General features: G+C 38.5%; 2 protein-coding genes across 4 annotated transcripts in view; one reads left to right on the forward strand and one right to left on the reverse strand.

Moving 5' to 3' along the window:
- Positions 1-4,390, reverse strand: part of SHLD1 (shieldin complex subunit 1) — a 90,101-nt gene extending 85,711 nt beyond the window's left edge. The window contains exon 1 of the mRNA XM_075204014.1: positions 4,311-4,390. The gene's annotated coding sequence lies outside the window, so the exon portion shown is untranslated. The remainder of the gene's footprint in view (positions 1-4,310) is intronic.
- A 124-nt stretch (positions 4,391-4,514) lies between these two features.
- Positions 4,515-26,900, forward strand: part of GPCPD1 (glycerophosphocholine phosphodiesterase 1) — a 48,208-nt gene continuing 25,822 nt past the window's right edge. For 2 of the 3 annotated variants that reach the window (XM_075204010.1, XM_075204013.1), the window contains exons 1-9: positions 4,515-4,618; positions 4,862-4,950; positions 12,945-13,035; positions 14,084-14,168; positions 17,485-17,560; positions 19,290-19,331; positions 21,476-21,599; positions 24,553-24,796; positions 26,597-26,759. In XM_075204010.1, the coding sequence (XP_075060111.1) occupies positions 4,902-4,950; positions 12,945-13,035; positions 14,084-14,168; positions 17,485-17,560; positions 19,290-19,331; positions 21,476-21,599; positions 24,553-24,796; positions 26,597-26,759 (874 nt within the window). In that variant the 5' untranslated portion in view covers positions 4,515-4,618; positions 4,862-4,901. Of the gene's footprint in view, positions 4,692-4,861; positions 4,951-12,944; positions 13,036-14,083; positions 14,169-17,484; positions 17,561-19,289; positions 19,332-21,475; positions 21,600-24,552; positions 24,797-26,596; positions 26,760-26,900 lie in introns of all 3 variants that reach the window. The other variant, XM_075204011.1, reaches the window with a different exon arrangement.

Consider the following 26,900-nt stretch of genomic DNA (forward strand, 5'->3'; position numbering starts at 1 on the left):
ATAGTGCAGCGGAATAAAAGGGAGCGGAATGGACTTAATTAGTTAAGCACAAACACATCAGTGATTCCATTTAAATTATTCAGCTCAGAAGTAAATAGCATTTATATATGTTAATGTCAAATGGTGGCTTTATGTGCCATTAAGATTTCTAGCAGCTCTGTCAGGATTTGCACTCAAATGTGGTTACAACACTGTCCCGATTTCGGCATCTAGACAGGAGAGCTTGCAGGACACCTCTGTTGTGCTTGAGCAGGTTAAACTAACTAATCAGCCACTAAATCTTCCATGTGCTACTGATTTTATCCCACTGTGTTTCTTCTAAGAAGTGTACAGCAGGACACTATAGGATTAAAGCAGTGATCCAGATGAAGTGTCCTCTGGCATATGCAAGTGTTATATTCGGATATCCAGGTACATACCATACAAACTAGACTCTGCAGCACTGTTCAAGAAGCAGAATACAAATCGTTTTATTATATAGATTGCATTACGTTTTTCCTTTTAATTCTTCTTTTTAGCAACTAGGTATTTAAATGCCACCTATTTTACCAGTAGTAAAAATAGACAAAGTATGCTGAACATTGTGCACCCCATATGCAGATGCCCATATAACAAATCTGGTCCATATTCAAGTAACAAGCATCAACTCTACACGCAGCTTCTGGTAACACGGCATAGCTAGTGCTTTATTATGTACATCCAACTGGCAAGGGTTATTTTGTAAGGAAAGTTTGTACACATTCTATCTCACTTTGAAAAACATGTACATTACTTCTATGAACACATAAAAAATTAGTGTCATAAATTATCTGGATAATATTGACATAATCCATTACATAGTTACACTATTCCATTGCCTTACTAAGTGTTCACACCAGATACTCAGTGGTTAGCAGTTCTGTCTCACAGCACTGGGCTCATGAGTTCGATACCCGAGCAGGGCCTTATCTTTGTGGAATTTGTATGTTCTCCCCGTGTTTGTATGATATTGATGCTTGCAGGAATTTAAAGTGTTTTTTTTATAATTTGTATAAGAATTGGCTATTTAAATTACTGTATTACCAAACCAGCTATAAATTAATTAAATGCATGAATGGAGCTTGGATACGGATTTATACAGCGATCTGTGTATTATTAAATACCTCTGATAAAGATCAGTGAGTGATGAAATGGGTCATATGAAGGAGATATGATTAACTGTATCAGCACAAATTAAATTAGATGCGGAGCACTTTTGCATATATCCAGAACACAACTGGAACTGTGAGAATGTTTTGACATACCCGATCAACAGGGCAACATGGTGACACGGTGGTCAGCATTGCTGACTGGCAGCACTGGGGTCATGGTTTCCGATTTCGAATTAGGCCCTATCTGGGTAGAGTTTGTATGTTCTCCCCGTGTTTGCGTGTTTCCTCCCGGTGCACCGGTTTCCTCCCACACTCCAAAAATATACTGGTATGTTAATTGGCTGCTGACAATACTGACACTAGTGTGTGTGTGTGTGTGTGTGTTAGGGAATTTAGACTGTAATGACAAATATTCTCTGTAAAGCGCTGCGGTATTGGTGGGGCTATATAAATAAATGGAGATGATGATGATAATTGTGAGGAAACCATCCTTAACTGGGATGGTGGTTACCCTACATGGGGTTCATCTCACTCCGGCAGACCAGAATATACCCAAGATAAGGCTTTATTACAACAGCACAACACCATAAGTTGTTCACAAGGTACAGGGTAAATGGTATTGTGTACCCTCAAGCAGCCTCAAACAGTCAGCACTCCAAAGTAACAATCTGAGTATCCTTCAGAGATTTATCCTCCCACAGTATTAACGCTACAGTTTTGATAGACAGGTTCTATGTCACGCAGCCTGGGATACTGGCTCACACAAACCCTGTCCTGGTAGGAGTACCTCTGGTGGCACTGTAATGCCAGTCAAGAGTCCTTTGTGCTGATATTAAATACACCAGGAGCCTCCAAGATAGAATGACTCTCTTGGTATTCTGCTCTCCTTATATTCCTGGCTGTATACACAGGAAGTAGGGTTAAATGTCTCAATCCTTCCACTTTCAGCAGGGGTCTATCAGTGGACACTTAAATTATTTAACTGTTAGACATACCATCTCTATAACCTTGATTATACAATGAAATTGCTTAATTTGATTAGCTATTTGGCTGGATACACTTAACAAAAGGGTTACAGTATTACATCAGGGAATAACATGACACTTCACAATTGTGTGAAACATTAAAAGATTGGACACACTGGGCCTGATTCATTAAGGAAAGGAAAGCAAAAAAAGGAGTAACTTTGCACCTTGGCAAAACCATGTTGCATTGGAGGGGGAGCTAAATTTAAAATGTAGGGACAGATTTATAGTTGGGGGAAGGCATGTCCTAGGTCAACTTTAAATATCAGTGTAAAAATAAAGCTATCAAGTATTTGTGTGCTACATGAAAAACAGTCAGTATTTAATTTATGTGCAAAATAATAAACTAACATGCATTGTAACATGGTTGTGTCCTGGAGAAAACTTACTCATTTTTACACCTAAATGAATCAGCACCATTGTGTCTGCAGCATTACACAATCTAAGTCTGAGATACGTATTATTACATTTCCCAATGTTATTTCAACCAGTATAGTACTTTGGAGACACATTGCACATCATCTGACCCAATTACCTTTCTAATTACCTGTTGATCTAGGGCTGGCAGCTAGCTATGTTAGCAGTCATTCAGACATCATTCTGATTATATTACTTACAGCCAGATCTAAGCCACACCTCATAACAATGGACATTTGAGACAAATGGTAATTACCTTAGCTAACACAAGCAAAATGGCTTCTGCTGTCCTGTTTTTTTTACACAACATAGCAATAGTCTTTATATTTGTAATACATACAATATTGCAGGTAATAGTAAGTGCAAAATGTAACAAATAACATGAAATGACACTATATATAATGCACCAATGCTCTGGTATATATACTTAGACTGGGCCAAGGATTAAAAAGTACATTAAACTGCGAGAAATGGGTGAAGAATAAAAAGTCGTCAGTTCAGTGGGAACCTGTTTCGTCACAATAATGTTGACACCATTCACTGTCATTATGTAAAGCTACATACCTAGACATTTTTGCCATTAGACATATCCCTATTTTTCCATACTGATCAAATGTACACTACCATTTCACTTATTTTTATTTTTTTTCATTTATCTAAGGTCATGCTTGCTTACTTTTGGACCACCCCTCTTGGAGCCTCCGAAGGGGAGGTCCTGGGGGCAAGTGTGAGGGGTGTGTTAATGTGAATCGCGCCCTGAAAGCCCCATCTACCACTGCACAATCTTGTCATTGGGCAGCAGTGGGCAGGGCCATGATGGTGCATTTAGCATCATCAGGCACCACCCACCACAACGAGATGACGCAAATCATATTTTTTGCAGTGGGGCCTAATGACATAAATTGTGTGCCTTCCACAGGAAAGAGAAGCAGGATTCTCTTCGACTCTGCGGTAGTTGGGAGGTATGTCTACACTGACGGTGGTGAGCAGGGACATTGTCATGGTGAGAACCTTCTACTTGTGCATGGAGCAATACAATGCTTTCTTAAGGACAGGGATGATGGCAGCCTAGTGCTTTGGAACCACTATGCATGACCCATGGGATGTGACCTCGCCCCCAATGTGCTGCAACCAACCTTGTATGTACTTGTTCAGTTTTATTTATTAGTATTTTGTATGATTTGTTATTCCAACTGTCCCATGCTGCAGTTTAGTGGTATCTTACAAATAAATAATAATGATGATACATCTGCTCAGGAGCAAAGTGTCCTTGAAGTATGTTGGGAACTCTACCATACCTAGCAATATAGCACGGTGGCTAAGTGGTTAGCACTTCTGCCTCACAGCACTGGGGTCATGAGTTCAATTCCCGACCATGGCCTTATCTGTGTGGAGTTTGTATGTTCTCCGTGTTTGCGTGGGTTTCCTTTGGGTGCTCCGGTTTCCTCCCACATTCCAAAAACATACTAGTAGATTAATTGGCTGATATCAAATTGACCCTAGTCTATCTCTCTCTCTCTCTCTGTGTATGTTAGGGAATTTAGACTGTAACCTCCAATGGTGATGATAGTAGCAGTCTGACAGTACCTTGATTCTACTTTCCAAGTTAATACACCGAGCTGAATGAACAACTCGTGTTAGATATTACATACCACTATATTTTAAGTCACAATTAACTAATTCTGCCCATGTTAAAGCAGTTGGAATATACATGAAAAGTAGTCATAATAAACGGTACCTTCTCCAACCTTTTCCCTTGTACACAAGGACTGCGGTGCCACAAATTCTCCCCACCAGCCAATCACAGATGGTCTTTGATTCGAGACACGGGCGGAATGAGATGAGAGATCTCCTGCTATTGGCGGGTGAAGCACATCTGGGTGATTGGTGCGGCAGAGAGTGGGCGGGGCTAGTTGCCGTAGGGAAGTGTTATGCCATCATGTTACTATATCTTGTCACTGTTTCCGGAACACACTGCTGCAGTCTGCTGCGGGGCTGAGCGGCTTCATTCCGGTCTAGACCGGTTCGGGCGGTCTGGGGACTGAGGTATGTTATATCTGCACTGTCCGTTATATCTGTGTACTCGGCGCTGGCGCAGACCTGGGACCTCGTTCTGCTGGTAAATACATTGTCTGCCTTGTCCTCGGGTAATCCTGTCTCCCTAGTGGTGGCTTCCCCTGCTCCTGTCACTGACCCCAGCTCACCATAGCTGTCTAGGAAACGTGTCAGTCCTGCTGGTGCCCTGTTGTACTGTTGTAGTTTGTAATATGGATGATTTGCTCTTTCCAGGGAAGAGCTGTGTATGTGGACAGCATAAGAAGTCTCCACCATGGCATCTTCCTATGTTACCTTTCTAGTCAGAGGAGCAACAGTGCCAGGTAAGCTATAATCTGCCTTCCCTTAACTAGTTTAATTTTATTATTAGCTGCCATTATTTAAGCAATTAAACTATAATGTGATAACAGTAATTTGTGTTGGACATTCTTTACCTCTGAGTGACTTGTGCACTCCCTATGATCTCCCAATAAGCTGTCACATATCAGCATCCATATTTATTGCTGTGTAAATATGATAACAACATATACACTTTGGTTGAACTATGAGGTCATTATGACAATGACAAGTTTATATGGCTGATCATATGATGTCACAGTACTGTCACCCCTGGAAACTTAATGACTTCCCAAGTCAGTGAATGTTACTTGGGGGAGGGGGTGAATGTCATTTTTATACTTTTATTATTTAAATCTTCATTCTGACTGCATATGTATTTTTGTTATTTATGCAATAAGATGATGTATGTTTTATAGTCATCATTGGCTATTTATATAGCGCCACACATTCCACAGCGCAGTACAGAGAACTCGCATCCAGTCCTTGCCCCATTGGAGCTTGGTCTAAATTCCCTAACACACACACACTAAGGTCAATATTGATAATAGCCAATTAACCTACTAATATGTTTTTGGATTGTGGGAGGAAAATGGTGCATCTGGAGGGAACCCATGGAAACACGGGGAGAACATACAAACTCTACACAGATAAGACCATGGGTGGGAATTGAACTCATGACCCCAGTGCTGTGAGGCACTGTGCTGTGTTGCCTGTGGATAATAATACTTGTGCTCACACTGCTAGGCTTCCAAGAACTTGAAAGCTGAACTTGGCAGTGACCTTGTGTATTTGCTCAGCAGCACATATATCTTGTATGATAAAAAAAAATGATGATAAGCAAAGGTTTACCACTTAGAACTATCCGTGATTAAAGTGCCTCTAAACCTATAATACAGGTTGCATTCTATAAAAGGGCTATTAATAAAATTCACAAATAAATATGTTATAGGTGCTTATCAGAACTGAACATGTGGTGATTATGTTGGGAAGTATTATTTGTGCAGATAGCAGAGCTCCTGTCAGTAGTCTACTTAAAGGTTGCAGCTGCCATCCAATATTTTCTTCTAGAAATATATATTCCTTGACCTACGTTGGGGCTATGTATACTTCTAGAAGAGAACAATAGCCTGCTGTCAGATGCAAAGCAAATGTAAATACTACGGGAACTATGTCAAGTTCTGGCAAGTTATGGTACAGTTTTGACTTCTGTCAGATGAAATGAGTGTGACGTGCCAGGAAAGTGATGATGTGTTGCCCAAAATGGGTGTGGTGTGAACTGATCGGGACATGTTTGAAGTTGGCTGGCTCTATATTACAATTGGAAAGGTCTGAAGGTATAACAACGAAAATGATTAGACCCACATCATCTCAAATGCATGAAAGATTATGAACAATTCGAAAATTCTTACAATTAAATAGTCATTATATGGAACGAAGTAGGAAAGTGGAAACTCCGTGAAGTCCTTCCATCATAATCAAGAAATGGAAATCCCTTTCTTTTTCCAGGTTTTTGTACTGAGGAATTTTCATTTTTTTGAGGTATGAGAATTGGTGACATCACTGATGCACTTCATAATTCCTGATTGATATTCATGAGATGCAGGTTCCAAGTGAGTTGGTAGTTACTGATTTTGTAGTCTTGTCCTCCAGATGCCGAGGGGAGGTCTGTACTGCCTTAAAAAAAACAAAAAAAAAACCCCTTACTAAAAACACTCACAAATAAACATAAAACCAACTACACTGTGCAATATTGCAGCTGGTATATGGCTTGGTATTGCAATGTTTGGCCCTAAAACCAACCTGATAATGCTGTTGGCCTGTGTCTAAGAGTACCCAATGTATGCCAGATCTTGTACAGTTTGGATATTTGTATGTGTGGTTCAAATGGACACTGATCTTGTTTGCTCTGTATTTGCGCCCAAGAGCAGGCTAGAACTACATTTCCAATCCCTTGCCTGAAATTGAGATGCATACTATTATGTTTGCTAAGTAACGGAGTATACGTTTTTCTTGTCATGGGAGGCCAATAAAATTCTGGGACTTCTTGTTTTTATTCCTTGCAAAGTTTCCAGACCTCCTCTGGCTATTATGTTCATAATATTTTTAGATGAAAAGGTTGGATTGGGGCCTTTGGCAATGACCTAAAATGTTGTGTGAAATTCCCTCTAATAAAGAGGGACATCTACTTTCTAATAGTACAATGGATATGACTTTTGACTGTAAATAAACTAGTTGAATAATTGAGTGTTTTCTACCGAATCCAATATAAAACACTTTTACTAACCTACAAGGCCATCAACAAAGCTGCACCAACATACATCTCCTCACAACACAGCAACTCCGTTCTACACAAGCTCTGCGTCTCTCATCCACCCTCATTACATCCTCCCATTCCCGGTTACAGGACTTTTTTCGGGCTGCATCCATTCTATGGAACTCTCTCCCTCGCACAATAAGACTCTCCTCTGGTCTGCAAACTTTCAAGCGTTATCTAAAAACCTACCTCTTCAGACAAGCTTATAATATTCCTCAACCACCCTCTTAACCTCACTACCTTTAGCCTGTTACCGCCTGTTACACAATTTCACACAAGACAACTACCCCCTGACCAACATTGTTGTGTGACAGGATCATTTGGCTTATGAGTCACTTTTACCTTTGCAGTCTGGCTGGGCCAAAATGCAAAATGTAGACTTAACCTCATGTGTCAATCTCCCATTGTCCCATAGATTGTAAGCTTGCGAGCAGGGCCCTCTCACCTCTTTGTCTGTTTCACCCAGTTTATTATGTTTGTCCCCAATTGTAAAGCACTACGGAATATGTTGGCGCTATATAAATAAATGATGATGATGATGCAGTATCCTTTGTGTCACATCTTGGTTCCACAAGCTGCTCTGTCAATGTAAAATGTAATGTCAATGACTTTTATGGAGAAGTACTTATTGTGGGTCATCTTGGATACCTCCTGCCTCTCTTCAGAGATGTCTTGTGTTTGTGCTGCATTTGGTTCACCTTTGGCTCCGGAACACTAATAGCCCATAAGGTCAACAAATAGGGGAAATGCTGATGGTTTTTGTTTTTGTACTTAACATGTGCTAAATTTATTCCGTCTTCTCTGCTAGTAAACAAGTGCCAGCATAGCTAGGACATCTAGTCCTCTCTGATCCAGCCAGTGCTCTTTAGGCAATTTGTGATGCTGTACATAGACTTTGGTACAGCATTACAAGCTGCTTATGCATGGGTACAGTGTGATTTCACTGGGACTCCACATCAGGGTTTTCCTGGATGTCAAATTTGTTCAGACATTCAATCTGTAAAATGTTAACGGAGCCTGCCTCCTTTCTTATGATGTTGCAATTTCAGCAGTTACTTAGCTTTTCAGTTGTGCAAATGTTTGAGATGTAGACTAAAGTTAAGCTGTGCTTGTTGCTACACACCGTGGAGGCAGCCATTTTGTGAACAGAGCCAATGAACATAAGAGTACAGCCTGATGATTTTTGCAAGGAGTGATGTTCTTAATGAGTTGATAGGCTGAGTATTTTTTAAGCCCACAAATTGGCTTGATATGTGCATCTCCCTTTTTTAAAAAATAACTAAATCTTATTTTATTGCAGGGTCAAGACTCGCCCCCACCCCCAATGTTCTGCCCAGCACCTATTTCCCAGGTGCTCCACCCGGCTGTTTTTACTTGCCACCTGGCTTTTGGAGCCCAACAGAGTCCTATTATAATAGAATAAGCCGTTGTTTCTCCTATTATACAAGGCACTATGTGAGCAATACGTGAGCTCTTTTTGATGGCTGGGAGACCGTTTCCAGATACACTTATTTATAATAAACCACTGTGATATGTATTTGAGTTACTGCTCATAACTAAGCACTGAACGTGAGCGCTTGTAGGTGGATTTGTTTTGTTTTTTTGTTCTTTCCCCTCAATGATGTGCAAGTAAGCCTAAATTAGTTGTAGATAATCAGTGCATTAGAAACAATGACATGGCTGTACTGGCTTGTAGTAATTCACACCAATGGAACTACAACACCAAAAAATGTTTTGACTTTTGAAATGAAACCTTATTGCTTTCATAGGACCTCCAATAGATACTTGCTATAGTGGAAAAAGCAGGCATAATTCTCAGGTATTTGTAACATACACTGTCTTGATATGAAGAATAGTGTGCAGAGTGTGTCTGGAGGGGAGTGTTGGGAGAGTGAAGAAAGCTCAGTTGCAGCAAGACTACATAGATTTGGGGGGGAAAGAATAGCTTAGGGCAGCGGTTCCCAAAGTGTGCGCCATGGCTCCCAGGGGTGCCGCAGGGCTGTCACAGGGGTGCCGCGGGCAAGCCAGAGAAAAAAACAAAACATAAACTTACCAATCCGCGCAGTGCCGGGACCCAGCATCCTCCTCTCAGGCAGCTTGTCACTGAATATCGACGTTCAGTGACAAGCTGCGTGAGAGAGGAGAATGCTGGGTCCCGGCGCCGCGCGGATTGGTAAGTTTATGTTTTGTTTGTTTTTTTTCCTCTGGCTGGCTGGGGCAGAGGAGGGGGACAGCGTGGCAGAGGAGGGGGACAGGCTGGCAGAGGGCAGAGGGTCTGGATGCAGAGGGGGCATTTTTGCATACAACTAAATAAGTATTTCTGTCCTGACCTAAATACTTATTACAATTTTTTGCCCCAACTACTTATAAAACAGGACTGCTCAGTAATTATTTTGGAGGGGTGCCTTGAAAAAATTATGGAGATTCTAAGGGTGCCGCGAACTGCAAAAGTTTGGGAACCACTGGCTTAGGGCTTGGTGATCATTTTCATCTTTTATTCCTGTACAGGAACTGTAATAATAGCATCTTTTGAGAAAACAACAAATATATTTTCTGAAGAGTGCAGATTTCATCACAACAGACCCCTTTGTTGAGGTGCAAAGTTCAGTCCATTAAAAGTTCTGCTGTTGCTTAGCCATTCCACACTGTATTTTCACTTTGCTAAATGTAATCTATGAATAGAGCTGGGGCAGCGACTGTCAATTAATTCTACTGTGTGTGTGGTTGGATGAGAAGTAGGAACACGAAGCGCAAATTCTATTAAGGAAACCTACAACGTTTCCAGTCCAAATAAAAAATAAGGCAACAATTTTGCAGAACCTTTTTGTAAAACTTGCTCGCTCTTCACTGGTTAGTGAGTTAGAAAAAGTCAATTTAAAAATGTAATATTGGGCAGTGAATAAGCAAATCTCATTTTAAACTAAAAGCACAATGCTAACAGCTGATACATTTCTTCTGGCATCTAATGTGGAAAATCTTGAGTAATCTAATGTTATGATATTGGAAATACTTTTCCACACTAATATGTTGGAGAAATACTTTAGCTATGATTGTATGAGTTTTAATTACGAGTGTAAGAATACCTGTTCGCATTCTGCATTTGAGCAATGATGTCAAAAATTGTAAACATCGTTTAGTTGAATGGTGAGACTACATTTCCTTTTTTAATGTAAGATAACCTCCTTTTAGCATATTAGGGTCTCTGATAAGAGACCATTAAAACCCACTATCTCTATTAAGCCAAATTTGCCCACTGTGCATAGTATCTATTAAGTAATCTTGCTTTCTATTGAGATAACCCCCCCCATAACTTTGAGGACTTACTTCCTTAACACTTTTTTTTTTTTTTTTTTTTACATTTTGAGGACTGCTTTCCCCTTTTAACATATGTAAAAGTCAGTTCCGACAACAAAGTACAAGTTCATCTTCATTTGGATGAGATGCTAAAACAAACATTTTGTTTGACTCTTCCACAAGTACTATCCAGGGAAATGGATGGCAGCCAGCTTGCTCCAGCTTCCACATGTCAAACAGAGAAGCCTCAAATAACCTAATCAGCATGTTTAATAACCCAGTTTAATGCCTGGCTGTCTTAAATGAACATAATCCGCTCAATGCAGAGAAAGCAATAACAAAGCCGCTCTGGACCTATGATCATAGGGCCATAGCTATATTCCATTAGTTAAACTTGGGCTATTTAAGTAGTTCTGTTTTCTGTAGATGAGTCCATCTCTTTTCTGATTCTGTACAGCTGGGGAACAGCGGGACTTGCTCTGCAGTATTCCCTGATGATGGTAATGGGAAGTGGAGCGGTTATGCAGTCTTTTCTCTCCAGCTCTAATTGCATTTTGTTGTCAACAAACCTTTCACTGTTAACTGAAAAAATGTTCTTTTCTTAATAATGTGTAATACAAGTCGGTGTGTATTGGTATGGCTTTCTTTGATCTCTCTGAAAGGGTAACACAGTGGCACACTGGCTAATACTGCTGTCACTCACTAAAATGGCACTGGTGGCTATGTTTTGCAGTAGATAAATGTGTGTTCAAATAAACTGTGAGCTTGACTGGGGCAGGGATTAATTGACCATAGTAAAGCTCTTGCAGAGTGCTACAGATTATGTTGGCACTATGTAAACAATTTGTCATAATATAGGCTACAAGTAAACTTAAGGGGCTGTTTCTCTTGTCCCTTTTGCTTGTCCTGCTATTTTAGGTTTGCCTGGCTATGTTCCTAATGAAATAACATTAGGCTTTATCTCTAAAGAAATTGGCCTTCACTCCCTGCCACTATACTATACCCATAAACTCTATTATCGGAGGCTATTACACATGGTTAAGACTAATAGAAGGGCTTGAGAGGTAATAAGGCAACTTATAAGGCTGGGATAAAATCAATGGTTGTCTACTAATTGGCAAGTTCCAGGTTCTGCAATATAACTATTATAGAATACCAACTTTTAGTTACAGAAGACTATTGCAAAGGGAGAAATAGGGATTTGTGTTTGAATCAACACTAAAACCATATTTGGTATTTTCTCTCCATTACCTCTTGTATATTCTCAGCAGAGATGCATGTAAAAGAAAAAGTAGGTGGATTTATTATTAATCTGGGTACAAATGCCTTTGTCCGTTCTTCTGAGTAAGGCTTGCCTCTGACTTGGATTGACTGTACTAGAATACACAAATCGCATATAACAACCCTATCTATCTTTTAATTATCCTATTTAATGAAACCTACAAATGAAATGTAAACTAGTTATTTCACTTACAATATAAAATAAACTTTACATATTCTACTTTTATTGGCCACATCATTATTAAATGGTTCTGTCTTCCATTCCATAGCTGTGCTTGTGGTTCTCTGTGGAGCTATCTCCGACAATGGGAAGCAGTGTCAGAGCACAGAATCACGTACTGGGACCAGGGGCATCTTAATAACATTATGGGCCCCCGGGCAAAGCAGTGCATCGGGGCCCTTAGATATAGATATATATATAGATGGATACAGATATAGATATATAGAGATATAGATATATGTACTTGCTCAGTGACCCTTGTAGGTTTTTTTTTGCAGGTTTTTTTCTTTTGCATGATTATTTATTCTCATTAAGAGCCGTGCCTATGGGCAGGCGCGGGCTGGCAATTCCAGCCAGTGGGCACACAGGCGGCCGCATCTCATGACGAGATGAGGCCGCGTCATTGATGACACGGCCGCATCCCTTGTCACGTGATGCTGCCGCCTGTGCGATGACGCGGCCGCATCGCATGTTTTGTGATGCGGCCGCTGGAAAAAAACGGTAATTTTTAATCTGGGGGGTGGCCGGCCGGCCCTAACATCGGTAATTCTGACCGGCCCGGGGGGCCAATGCCACCCGGACCAGCCCGCCCCTGCCTATGGGGCCTCCTTGCCTGTGGGGCCCCCGGGCAGCTGCCCATCGTGCCCAATGGAAAAGATGGCCCTGACTGGGACTCGTTTAGCAATAAAAAAATCACATTTTATCAAGGGAAGAATATATTCCTTGACTTACGTTGGGGCTATGTATATTTCAAAGTTTATTTTGGTTCTTAAATGGATTTTGTTTACTCTAACAGCATCGTGCTATAAACTAAAGGTACAAAAAGGAACGTGGTAACAGTTTAGACTCTCTTGTTTTTTTATTTTCAGGGGAGGTCATTGCACTTTGTGGGAATAGTGAAGTATTAGGTGCCTGGAGACCAGAGAAAGCCCTTGTGTTACAGCCTGACTCTAATGATTGGTAAGTAAAACTAAAAGCATAGCGTATATTCATGCCTGCATGGCTGACTGTTTGCCTTGCTCAATCTATCTGCTCATTATTTTTAATGTGAGCAAAAGGTTGCAGAGCTGGCTTATGAAACCGGAACTATGTCTGTAAGACAAGGAAAAGTGTATATCATTAAATGATGTTCTCCTGTGGAATCGCTACCATTTGTTCAGTGTAGGGCCATGTCCCTTTAGCGAGATCTGTTTCAGCATGTACTGAGTGATTACCACTATTCTGCTGTACAGAAAATCATATCTTTTTTACATAAATACATTGCTTATTTCTAAATATGCAAGTAAATCACATTGCTGTGATCATTTCATGTTTGATGGAAGAAGATTAGTAGTAGGTGATTACCTTTTAAAACCTTCAGTGAATAAGATTAACGACGGAGGGAAAATGTACATCTAGAGGTATATTTACTAAGGGGAGGTTCCAACGAACCTGCGATTCTCTGTTCTTTGCTGTCATTTTTTTTTATTTTTTTTTTAAATGGAAACTTTATTAAAACCCAATGGGCTTTGTCTTTAATAAAATTGGCATTTTAATTAAAAGATGGCAAAGCGCAGATAATTGGCGGTTCCTCTTAGTAAATATACCCCTTAGAGTGCAAGGATTGGATTCTGAGAGCATGAGGGGTTGTACCATTTATATTGAAGAATAAAGAAGCAGATGGATTTTTAAAACCTACCCATAGTGTGACAATGTTTGCTTACTTGAAAGGGAAATCTGCCATCTGGGTTGGGGGTTTGCACATATTCCATTCCCTTCATTCCAGGTTAGTACAGTGTAGATGGTCCCACCAGGTCTTCAGCAGAGATTCTCCAAACAAATAAATACTGGGAACTACTGTACCTCACAAATGAGTGTAGATCTTCACTGATGTGCTTGTTTATTGGGGGGTGGTACAGAAAACGGCTTTAATGATTATATTTGTGTGAGTGGGGGTATAGTAAGTTTGTAACTCTTAGTTTTGCTAATCAAGTCTTCTATAAGTAATCTTTGTGTTCTTTCTTAACAGTACGGTCTGGAAAACAAATGTTGCACTTCCCAGAGGAACCCCTGTACAGTATCGATATTTCAAGGGGTGTTTTCTGGAGCCAATGGTATGTTTTTAAACTAATGAGCAGAGTTGTATATTTTATAATTATACAATGTATTCTACACCTTCATAAAGTGTTTTATTAAGTGAATAATTTTGTGTTCGTTTGTAACTATAAAACTCATAACATTATGTAAGTTTTTTATATTTTTGTTTTTAAAGACTTTAGTTACTGCTTGTAAAGGAATAGTTCTTCATTTTTGGACTTTGTGTTCTTTATATTTAAATGCAATAATTTAGTCTATTGTACAAATGCAACCTCCATAGCTAGTTTATTCCATCCATTAGACAAACTCCTGGAATCTAATTTTTATTTTAACTGCTTATTATGCAGTTGTGTGCCCTCACACTCTCATTGTGCCTGATATATAATGTCTAAAAGTTTATCTAACAAACGGAGTAAGATCTTATAGAATCGTTGCATGTTAATATTCAGAACAAGTTCTTCAATGGAAAGAGGGGGTTTATTTGTATCACTAGACTGACTTTCTGTCTTGAAGCCGATTTAATAATGGGGGTTGTATTGGATGACTACATATGACACGCTGCTCCAAATTCTTCAACTTCTATCATGGTTTGTTTAATTATGACAGTTTAACATATTTGTTTAGTGTACAACCAAACTGTGAGATCCAAATCCTAGTCTCTGGTGTCACTCAACATAATTGTTTTTTTTTTGTTTTGGCAGTAAACTGTAGCAGTTTTAGTATATTAATGATTTTACTAAATATTTGCTACAAGCTGCTTCTTTACACCTAATGGTTGCAGATGCATTGTTGGCACCTTTCTTCATAGATTTATACTTCATTAAATGTGATCTTCAGGTGGAGAACAATTCTTTGTACTTATGAGTACTAACTGGTCCGCTATTCCATGACACAAAGGAATTGGTGGTTTTGGTGTGACATAATCAGACTCATCCTATGCACCAGAAGGGACAAAGAATCGCGCTCCATCTGTAAGCCTAAAAGTAGCTTCTATAGAACAGAGGTGATGGAAACTGGCCCTTTTATATATGGGGTAGTACAACCATATGAGGCACAAGACTGCAAGATTTTATACAGGTCACTGAAATATGAGGTTACGTCTAATACTCAAATAATCATAGTAGGAGGTAAGTTGGGAAAGGGAGGACACTGTGTTATAAACCCTTACATCAGAATTTGTACAGATGTTTACAGGTGGGATAATGTACCCTCTTCTTTAAATATCACGAAATTATAAGGATATTCAATGTAACAAAGGAGTTGCTTGACCATATAAAGTTCATGCCCCTCCATTGTGATTTTATAGTTTCTGTGATAATTTGATGATATCAAAGATTTGGTACAATTAGAGATAACTTCACCTCTTGCATAGTATGGGGACTCTTATATGAGACTTCTGTTTCATATTGGATTACCTTGGAATTTTGGTTTAGTGGTTGGGTAATTTTTGAATTTAAAAGCATTCCATTTTATTATACCACCATGCTCAGGGCCGCCTTCAGAAATCATGGGGCCCAGTACAGGCCTCCTGTGCCCCGCGGGCCGCCCCCTCCCCCCCCATGAGCAACAGCGCAACACATACTTACCTGGGGTCCCGCTGTCTTGCAGTCCGCTGGTCTCCGCTACTCTGTCTCTGTCACGGTGACAGCCAGGCACAAGAATGCGATCGCAGGGGAGGAGGAATCATTCCCCCTGCGATCATGTGCTCTGCCTGTGACCGATCACATGAGTATGTGTTGCGCTGTTGTACCAGGCCCCCTGGTGAGCCCGGGCCCGGTACAACAGTACCCCCCTGATGGCGGCCCTGACCATGCTATAGCTGCTTCCTATATAACATTCATTTAAAAGTAATGTTGTTGCTCTGCCTCTAAGTTACATGCTTACAACAGGTTAGTTATGCTGGACTAATCTGATGAATACATAAATGTGTATAACCTCTGTATGTAATATTTGTGTTTTGCATTGTTGGTCCCCCTTATGTCCCAGGTTTTCACATGAACATGGATTTAAGAAAAATGCAGACCCCATATGAGCTAAAATATTTACTTTTCAATTGTTTCAAATAATACCCCATCAGTGTTTTATTTGGCTGTCAGCTGGATCCCTGCTGAATAAACTGAATTTGTGTTTTCTTATGGCTTTTTTTTTTCTCTTCCTCCCATCACCCCACCCCCCATATGGAATAAGTTGATAATACAGTTGAACTGGAACGTAACAATGGCAGTTTACAGTGAGGGAACACTGTAGTGTTTTCAACAATTTACGAATTCACCATTTCTGTGTGTGACACTCCATTGACCACCTGAACAAGAGTAAAAATTGAAGTCAACAACAAATGTGTTATATATATATATATATTTTATTTTTTATTTTATTTATTGTTTTCTTTAAAAAAAAAAAAAAAATAAACGCCAGTGGGTATAAAGCAAAAGTGTTTCTTCCATTTTAAGGCATAGGTAACACTGGAAAATGGGAATTTTAAAGTTTTAAAATGAATGGGACACAAAGGTATCAATATTTCCAAGTGTTGCTGTTCCTTGGGTGTAGTTACTTGTCCTTGCTATTTAAATCTTGAGTTGCATTGGTATTTTTGTACTGCAAGCTCTAATCTTTTACACTGGCAATATGAATTTGCTTTTCAGTCTGGTTGTATTGTTTTCAAAGTAGTTGTTATGCACTTAGGACAGTAATACTGTCACTCTCTAATTGGAATGAATTGTCAGGTCATTCCTTTTTATAATGCACTAACGTCACCTTTGTCTCAGTAATTGATTCAGCCCATGTAATGGTGATGTCGGCAATCCATGGTATTTATTCTGCCAATGGTGGATTTCTGAAGGTTACATATTGCTGCTGATCACTGGTCAGTCCTGCTAGATTATGTGCATTAATTGTACCTCTGCCAGACATCCTGTCTGTACCTGGCCCTTTCATCTTTACTTTCAATGACCCAATCCTGACACTTAACTGTTTGATCACTTTTACTTTTTTCAGATTAAAAGAGAGGAAAAATAGACAATAAGTCAAGTGTAAAAAGAAATAATCTAATATTACAATTTAAAATAACTGCAAATCTTTTATACTTTTGTTGAAAAACTGCTATTCATGTATTATAAGGATTAATGCAGCATTTACTTTGAAGACTAATAAAAGTAGCCAAGGAATTCTGCTCCTCATATAAATTTCTCATACAGAACCTTTTGCTTCTGTTTGGTTCTGGAACTCCTCTGTGACTTGTAATCCTATATTTCACAGTAGAGGGTGCATTAATCCATATATACTTTACAGTGGTGTGATTTGTATCAATGCAGATCTTCAACTTTTAATTTACAGAATACCGGTGGGCCATGCCAAGTCATAGTTCAGAAGTGGGAGACTCATCTACAACCACGATCAATAAATCCGTTAGGTATGGGCAGGCACCTGCTGCAAGGGCTATAGTAACCTATTTGTTCCACATAATGCTGTGGTTAAGTGATACTTCTAGATATCTTGTCACTCTGAGTAAACCCTACTTTAATCCTCTCTGCAGGTCATCCTCCTATGTAAAATGTGCTCTATAACTAACATCATTCAGTATCTGATTATTTTGAAATGCAAAACTAGACTGGCAGACTGTTCAATTTCTGAGACGTGAAACCTCTGTCCGTAACCTATGTCCAGAGGCCTTATTGAAGCTACTTTAATATTTTAGTGGTTGAAATGCAATACATTTTTTTTAAGGTTTTTTAAATGGGATAATTAGACTAGAATTTATGAAGTACTAGTATACACTGCATTATTGACATATTTCTTTTAAAAAAAAAAAAAAACAGAAATGTAATTGGGATGTATTAAATCCACACTGGACCACTGAAAACCAACTTTAAGAGACCTGTCTTTAAAGTGCACCTGTTACTAAGACTGCCAATTGTAAAAGCTTATATGCTTGTACCATGTTCATCATGAGTACTCTACTCTAAACTTCTCCTTCTTCCCCATCCTAGAAGCAACACGCCTTCTAATGACTAGCCTTTATGGTATATTCCCTAGATCTGTAGATGTAAGAAATATAGAATCTGTTAAGACTGGGGAGCTGGGATATAGGGCCTGATGCCGAGTTGGATGCATGTTGGCTGTAATTTACACTGAAATACTTAAAAATAGCTTATTGCAACCCTTATAGAAGTGGGCATCTCGAGATGTCCTCAGCTCTGCATCTGTAGCAGGTCTACATTAGGCATACACACAGCCAAGTCACAAGCACTAGAAAAGTTTGTTTTATATTTGTTCTGAAAGAGAAAAATTAAAGTAATTAAATTAATTAAAGTACCAAATATTTTTAAAATACGCCAAGAAATCCTATAATATATGCACAATCAATAAAGAAAGCCCCTATCAGCTTAGAGGTGCGATCATAATCAGCATGTCTGTGCACATGCCCTCTAGCAGTTGTAAAAGACGTGGTTTCTGATGGGCGTATATGCATCTCCATGCTGATCTGCCTCCACCAAGCTTACTGTATTCCTCTTACACTAGACAGCCCCTTTCCTCTCCAGGCGCAAGTACACATACATGTAATTCATATGTGTGCATATATGTCAGGGGCGCACACCCCTGAATACAGCACCACCGCGGACGCTTCTTTGACAGTGCCGCGGCTGCTGTATAGTACAGTGCCGCTATGTAGGGCACTTTTTTATTGGAGTGCGCCACTGTATGTGCAGCTTGTTTTCTGGGTATGTGCTTTACACATTTGCGGTTTTTACGCTATGTACACGGGCATACGTCCAACTCTGCATCAAGCCCATAAAGAGCATGACTGTCTGCAACAAAAGTTCACATTTCTTTAGTTATAATTCCAGACCAATTCCTCAACAGATTAAAGTGTTAAATAATTGAACGTCTAATACTGGTGTGGTATAGGTTCTGTAGTTCCAGCTATAGTATTTAGATGGTGAAGGATTGTAGTGGGACATAACAAACTTTTTTTTATATTTTATTGTGAAGACACAATAATTTTTATCTGGATACAGTAGGCGTTTCACAATTTATTTATTTTTTATTTTTTCTTCTTCTGTTTTTGTCTTTATTAAATTTGTTGATATATATTTTTATAAATGTATTAACCATGTTTTCCTTCTTTGTAATGTCTACAGAAAACAAATCTTTTGTAGATGATGGAGAGTTTGGAATTCACAGTAAGTAAAATGATGTATTTATTTTTCAAACAAACTGTTTTTAGGGTGTCTAAAATAGACCTTCCAATATCTACAGATGCTTGGACAAGCTTTAACTACACTACTATGTAGTAAGAAAATACTCTTTCCATATGGCAATATAAGCACATCCCCATCATTTTCCTCATAAATAGGTCTCCCTCATAACATCTACAAGCTAAAATGTATCGGTCATGTCCACACAATGGAGCCAGCTGTTATCCGTGGGCTGAACCAATATTTGAGTATACAGCCAATGAATTCATCGGGAATGTTCCACCTCCTAATGCAGTGATGTCATTCGTTCCCAGTGAAGAGGCTGAGTATTAGTTTAACTTCCAAAATGGCCGCCTCCACCTGGAAGGATGTTTATTTTGAAAAGCTCCAAAGCTTTGCGCTGACATTGGGTAAACCTTTCTTAATTTCAGTCAGTGGGTCCCAGTTTGCTAGAAAAGAAAATGCATTCGGATATAGAGGCCGATAAAGTATATGCCAGTGTTTCTCAAACTGGGTCACTCGGAAAACCAGGGTTCCGCCAGGGGTTGTCAAGTTCTGCGAGACGAACATATGTAGTGGTGAGAAACAAAATATTTGCGGTCCTAAGTTTTTATTTACAAATTAAAATTTGTGGAGCCACGGTCGCCCCTAACCATTTGGCCACTAAAGACACGCAGGCAATCCACGTCTGCTTCTGTCCACCCCTGGTGACTTGTCATGGAGTGTTTACTGCTTGGCTAAGCTTATAATTCTCCATCGACGCAGATGACAAAAGTCAAATTAATGCTGATTTTTATTTTATTTTTTATTTTTATTTTTTTGTTTTTGTTTATTACCTACTTCTCAATGTTTTTTTTTTTGTTTTTTTTTGTTTTTTTTTGTTTTTTTTTTTATGGTTTCTTATGCTAAAATAGATTGAGAACCACTGGTATATGCAATTCACTAATTGATACATTTTCTTAAGCTTTGACTATACATGACACTTTGTGGGTGTTTTTCCTTCTGTATGTGGATGATTTTTTAAGCATTTTATTTCTGGATCCTTCGCCTAAAGTGAATGTTCATAAGCTATATGAGAAACTTAGATTGCTCTGACCCAGATAAATTGTAGCTGAGAAACAGAATGAGCATATTTTCATTCCTAGATGTATACATGGCTATTTCTTCAGTATTGTGCACAGACAATGAATGAATTTCAGTAAAAATGAGACATGTGTTTCTGTTCTCCTTTGAGACTATGGTATGAAATAAGAAAATAAATAACATGTATTAAAGCTGACTGCATATGGTCTAGTGTGGGGGGACCACACAAATCATTTGTAGGATTATTTCATGTAAATGTTACACAGCATATATTGTTTTTGCTCTTCTCCCCGACTGCGCCAAAGGATTCTGCTATATTGCAATTTTTATATCATTAGTCCGCTCTGATCATCTGTGGCATTCTAGCATCCTATTTATACGTTTTGTGAGAATGTTTGTTTTATTAATTGATTACAAGTTTGTTCGTAAAACTTATTTGTGAAAGTATATCCTAAATTCTCCATTACACATGTTTGTTTTTAAAGTGTGTGATTGGCTTACATTTTAAATGGAATACATTCATGCTAAAATTATTTATTTTTTAAGTATATGCTAACGTTTTTGTTTTTTTGTTTTTAAAGGAAACCAGTTAATTCTAAAATATAAAATAAAAATGAAGACCTATATTTATTTTGGTTTACCTTGTAAACTATGTACATAAAATGTTCTCTAACAGTTTTTTGGGGATAATAAGACTTGTGGTTTATTTTAACTTTTTACTGGTACATATTTGTTTCATATAAGGAAATGTGACTTTCTGAAGTTCTAGCTGAATGTTATGTATAGTTTTATAGCATCGCTGTGTAAGCAAACAAGGTATACCAAATTTAAAGTTTTTTTGTTTTTTTTATTTATTTTTTAAGTTTATAATTACTTGTATAATTGTATAGAACCATTTTTGGGATGATATGCGTTCAATGCAAAGAAACATCACATTGCTTATGGTACTACATTACTCTGTATCCATTCAAGTGATGTATTTTTGTATGTGACTTTAAATGATTGGGTTGTTTGTTGCAACTGATAACTTTCATCTACTTTGCCAGATGGCGTTGACACTGTGGATTCCGGATGGCTGACATGTCAGACTGAGCTTAGATTACGTCTACATTATTCTGAAAAACAGCCTGTTTCTATATCCAAGAAAAAATTTAAAAAGTCTAGGTTTAGGTATGGTGATAACTCGGTCTTGCTTGTTTTCAGAGCATCGCCACCTTATTTAACTAATGCTGTTTGTACAGATATTAGTGTAACAGAATTGCTTATAGGTTGAAGTACTTCTCATCTAGCAGGGATGGTCAGTCTTCAGCTGCTGCCTGAGCATCATGGGAGATTTTGTTCAGAAAGTGGAGATTGTCCACTCCTGCCTTAGAATGAAGTCCTTTATATTTAAAAATAAACACATTTTTTTAACACTTCAGTGCAGAAACATAGTTTTCATAATTATATGAAATTACTTTTTTTTTTTTTTTTTTAATTAATTTAAAAATGGACCTGTCGCCTCTGTGACTGGTTCTCATTTGTCAAGATTCAGCCTATTTGAATCCGGTATCAAGAAAATACATTTCTCTCCCCTGCCCCCTAGTGACTGGACAGAAGGAAGCACAATGGGTTTTCTAGCAGTATACAGAGCAACTGTCCCGCCACTAGGCTCCAATTGTAGCCTGCTGATGTGGAGTGGGGGGCAGCAGCGGCCAAGATTAATTTGCAGGCCAGGCAATTTAGCATTCTAATCACTAATTGGTGAACCTCTCCCTTCATACTTTGAATTGCCTGTAATTGACAAAAGAAGACTTGAAATGTACCTATCGATTTTTTTCATATGGTGAATGCATCCATTTTGTAGGCTGAACCAATATTCAGGAGAATATATCCGTTCACTAGTGCCTTGTCTCAGCGCTGCCACTAGTTCTACGTGAATTCCAGGCTGACGATTGGTTCACAATGAGTCAATGGCTGCATTGAGTGTGTGATGGCGACTGGTGCGTTTTTAATCAAGCTTTACATTTTGGGTTAGTGGCCCGCTTTCATAGGGCTTTTGTGGATCAATTGAAGTGACGGAAAACATTAAAAGTTGCACAAATCCTGCATGATGACCACTGCATGTTGAGCATCTTGTTAATTTGCAACCAAGTTTATAGAGGTGAAGCAAGAGTGAAAATGGTTGGTCCTAAAACATTATGAAATCTGGTCCATCTTTAATGCTTCTCGAGGTACTCTTGATGAGTGTATTGAAGGCTTCTTAGAATAAAGTGTATCTAAAGCTTACAAATTAGAATAGTTTCATGCCCAAGCTCTATGTAATAAGCAACACATTCTTGCCATAGATGTAATTTTTGTACAGTTCTATAATCTCTATATTTGCTGATTGGAAGCTGCCATACCAACTTCTCTAATAGCGAACCATTCTGCTCTTTGTATGCTGATGCCAAATAAACTTTCATAGCGGGAATGTTTTCCCTTTGTATAATCAGCTATTTAGGAGTAAATAGATATGCTAAAACAGACACACATTCGCTGTAATTAAGGCAAGTCTAAATCCTATGTGGGCATTCTCAACTGTAATTATAATCCAAAAAAGGTAAGATGACGCATTTCTCTTTAAACAGAAACCGAAGTTAAATCTGCAATCCCCTATAAAACTTCTTATAAATCACTCTGTGGTGGTCTACTTATATGGCTGCCCTTGTAAGAAATTGCCTGCACTGGAAGTATATGATTTAGCTCTTAAACCTGTTCGTAAGGACAGTGTAAGCTGGTCTCAAAGTCAGAGCCAGTCTTTCAGGAATCTCCTGACTGGTCACAAGATAGCACAGGGGCCGGGGGGGTGAACATGATGCTGAGAAGTGTCATTCAAAAACGCCTTTTCTTACTATGTCATATGTTGTGTCTCTGTGGTTGCCATGTTAATCACATGACACTTTATAAATTACATCATTAATAGCTGCTTGAAGAAAAAACTCTAAGGGAAAATTAAGTCCATGTATCTTCTATGTAACCAAGTGATGCATGTTAATTTTTTTTTTTTTTTTTTCCCTTTCATGGGACTGCATCTTTAACAGTAAACTTCCGCATACAAATATTGAACTAGAGAACAAAGCATTGCCTCCTCTCGGCACCTGATGTATGATATTACCCTGTAATTCTTGGCATCACAACAGAAGACTCAAGCATCACTGTGCTACACTGTACAAACAGCATTACTTGTCCCAAAATAAGCTAATAATAAGAGCATGTAACTGGATACAACATGTTTGTTCATACCCCAAAGGACTTTGCTGCAAAAAATCTTTTGTGTGTTTGTTGCAGTAAATTGGGGTAACACATTACAAAAGACTTTTTTTTTTTTTTTTTTTTCTTTTTTTTTTCTTCTTAAAGTACCTATAGCTTACATAGGTAATTTAATCTAAACTCCAATTTTGAACAGTATGGTATTTGCTCAAGTATGTATCCCAAATCACATACTCTACACCACGCTATGTTGAAAAATAATAAAATGTGGACATGCCAGCTTGTCATACAAAACAGCAACTTGTAAGCACATAGGAAGCATTTATGAAAGCTGGTGCTCAGTTTGCTATGTAAATAAAGTGCTGTAGTCTAGGGCAACCAATCTCTATAACGATTCTAGTACAGTTAATAAAAATAAAGCAACATTCTGTTGGTTTGGGGTACAACACTTTTTTTAACAAATTACCTGTGCACCAGTTGTTTTTGTTTTTTTTTATAAATGCTCACTATTTTGTTTACAAATGGTGAACATTCACATATATGTAATTGCCTACATACCTTAAAGATCGAAAACTTATAAGTAGCCCCTAAATAGTCCTTTAATTAACTTTTAAAGGTTTTTTTTTTATTTATTTTTTTAAGCTTCGTATAAAGGTGTCCTATCAAATGCAACATTATCTTACAGCACAAGGGATTATTTTTATTAGAAACTAAATATAGATCTGAATTTTTAAAATTAGATTTGAGTTTACTGCATTGTTTTTATAAGTAAATGAACGCGATCGCTGCATGATTTTAAACATCGCCGATTGTAGAGTCTGTTCTTTCCATTGTATATAGTATGATCTATATATTTGTCATGAGCTTACAGCTAATGTACTTGTGCGAACAGGGTGAAGCTGACATTGGAAGGCCTTGAGGAAGAGGGTGAAGATGAAGAGCAAGATAAAACGCCTCCTGGTCTTCTGCTAAAGATGGCTAGCAGTTTTGACATTTCTCTAATAAGCAATACAGAATACAAGTCTCGACATTCACAGCCAGAATGTGGGTATGCACTCCAGCCTGACCGATGGACAGAATTCAGTATACACACCATGGAACCAGACAATTTGGAATTACTTTTTGACTTCTTTGAAGTGAGTGTTTTTGAACACACATCCTATATTGAATTTCACCCCAAATACTCTGCTTCTTTACATCTAACTAAACACAAAAAAGTAATACTTAATTTAAAAGTAATGTTAGCCGGACCTGTATTTCATAGATGCCAACTGTCGCTAAAACCTGGGATTGTATCGGTAAAAATTAAAGATTTGTTCCTGGAAATACCCCAATATTTTCATTAACCCATCTGCACTATAAAATTCCCTTTACTGCACGTTTGATGCAATTTTCTTGAATCCTTTTATATATTAAGACTTGCTGTGAGAAGTATTTACAATTCAAAAATGCGCAGCATGATGAATTCACATAAATCTGACACGATGGTAATTGTAGAGCTCTGACGTCCTCCCAGACAGAAATGTGTGTGTTTGTGAGTGCTTAGATGTATTGACGGCAGCAAAGTCACCCTGGACAAGTTTTCTAAACCGATGGAAACTATATGATTTATATTATACTTGCATACTATACATACAATAAGTGGGTATATTTTTACTGACTGTCTGCAGCCCTACAGTCTCGGCTTGTTGACTTGGTGCTGCCATGAGGGTTTCTGTACATAGGCACTATGCTGTGTCATATATACTAAGTCAAATATTTTAACCCCTTCATGATTGGTGGCATTTTGTGTCTCTTTGACCAGGCCATATTTCCATTTTTCTGTTACCAAATTAGTGCAGTTCTAAATATTCTGATGTAGATCTCCTAAGTATAGGGATAGCAAATATCCATTATTTAAGAGATGTTGGGATTTTGGGGCCTTTAAATAGTTTATATATTTTAATTTGATTTGTAATTATTAGTTTTACAATGGAGACTTTCTTATCAGCATTCATTGATTCAGTATAATGAAGATCTAGCAGCAGCTGACATGTTGAATGCAGACTGCCCTGTCTCTGGTGCTGACAGGCAGGCGAGATCTGAGCCCTTTCTTCCTTGCAGTAGCACAGGCTGTCCCACAGCAGTGAAAATCCCTGATGAGGTCTTCCTTTCCTGTGCTCGGGGAGGGTTTACTTTGAAGGTTATGTACAGGAATTGGAGACAGGAACCAAAACCGACAGTTGCTGGCAAAGTCACTGGAACCTAAAGCTGTTATCGGAACTTGCAACATGAGTCCACCATATTAAGGTGCCATTCAGAAAAGTGCAAGGACTACCATATGTTAACCTAAATATACCATGGAGAGTAGAAAATGAGTTAAATTTGAACAGATATGCATTATTTTCACTGTTAGCACAAACAGGTGAGGTAGGTAAAAAGATTTACTGTAGAATACATTACCATTAACCAGGTAAATTCTTTATTGGAGCACAGATTCCCCACGCACAGGATTTGCCTGTGGACATCAATAGCAGTATTTAAAATGGCATAATAAGGGAATGCCCTTACACCTCTTATGCAGGGTGGTTATTCCCAAAAGTTATGTCTAATTTTGACAAGAGGAATAACCGGTTGTGGAGTAAACACAATGACTGCTACAAAAGCCTTTTCTTGGGTCCCTTACTTTGCTTCACAAGTTACAAGAAGTTGTGCAGTAGGAATATTATGGTATATACATTGTTCCTAACTCCTCCAGAGAATGGCTTTTAAAGCAACTTCCACACATTTTCCTCTATTTGATTTTCAAAATATTTAATATATATGACGAGTCTATTCTGGTGTACATTTAAGTTCTGGTTATTTTGCAATATGTGATTTTGTCTGACTTTAGAAAAGGCTGTAGATTTTTGTTGTTCTATAGATCTTATGTTGTATACATGTTCTCGTACCTGTAGGAAGACCTTGGTGAAGCTGTGGTGCAAGGTGACACACTCCCAGGGCATGTGGGCACAGCTTGTCTCCTGTCCTCCACCATCATGGAGACTGGGAAAAGCAATGGCATCATCACACTCCCCATTATGAGCAGGAATGCCAGGCATACCCTCGGGAAAGTTAGAGGTATGCTTTCATTTCAAATAAAATCTAAAAGCCTATTTAATTTTCTGGGCATGTTGTCCGTGGGAAATAAAAAGCAGCGATTTCACACCACCAGCCTACGCCGTAATGAGCAAACGAAACACACAAGCCCACTCTCTCTTA

Source organism: Mixophyes fleayi, chromosome 3 (genome assembly GCF_038048845.1).
Source record: "Mixophyes fleayi isolate aMixFle1 chromosome 3, aMixFle1.hap1, whole genome shotgun sequence".
NCBI classification, from domain to species: domain Eukaryota; kingdom Metazoa; phylum Chordata; class Amphibia; order Anura; family Limnodynastidae; genus Mixophyes; species Mixophyes fleayi.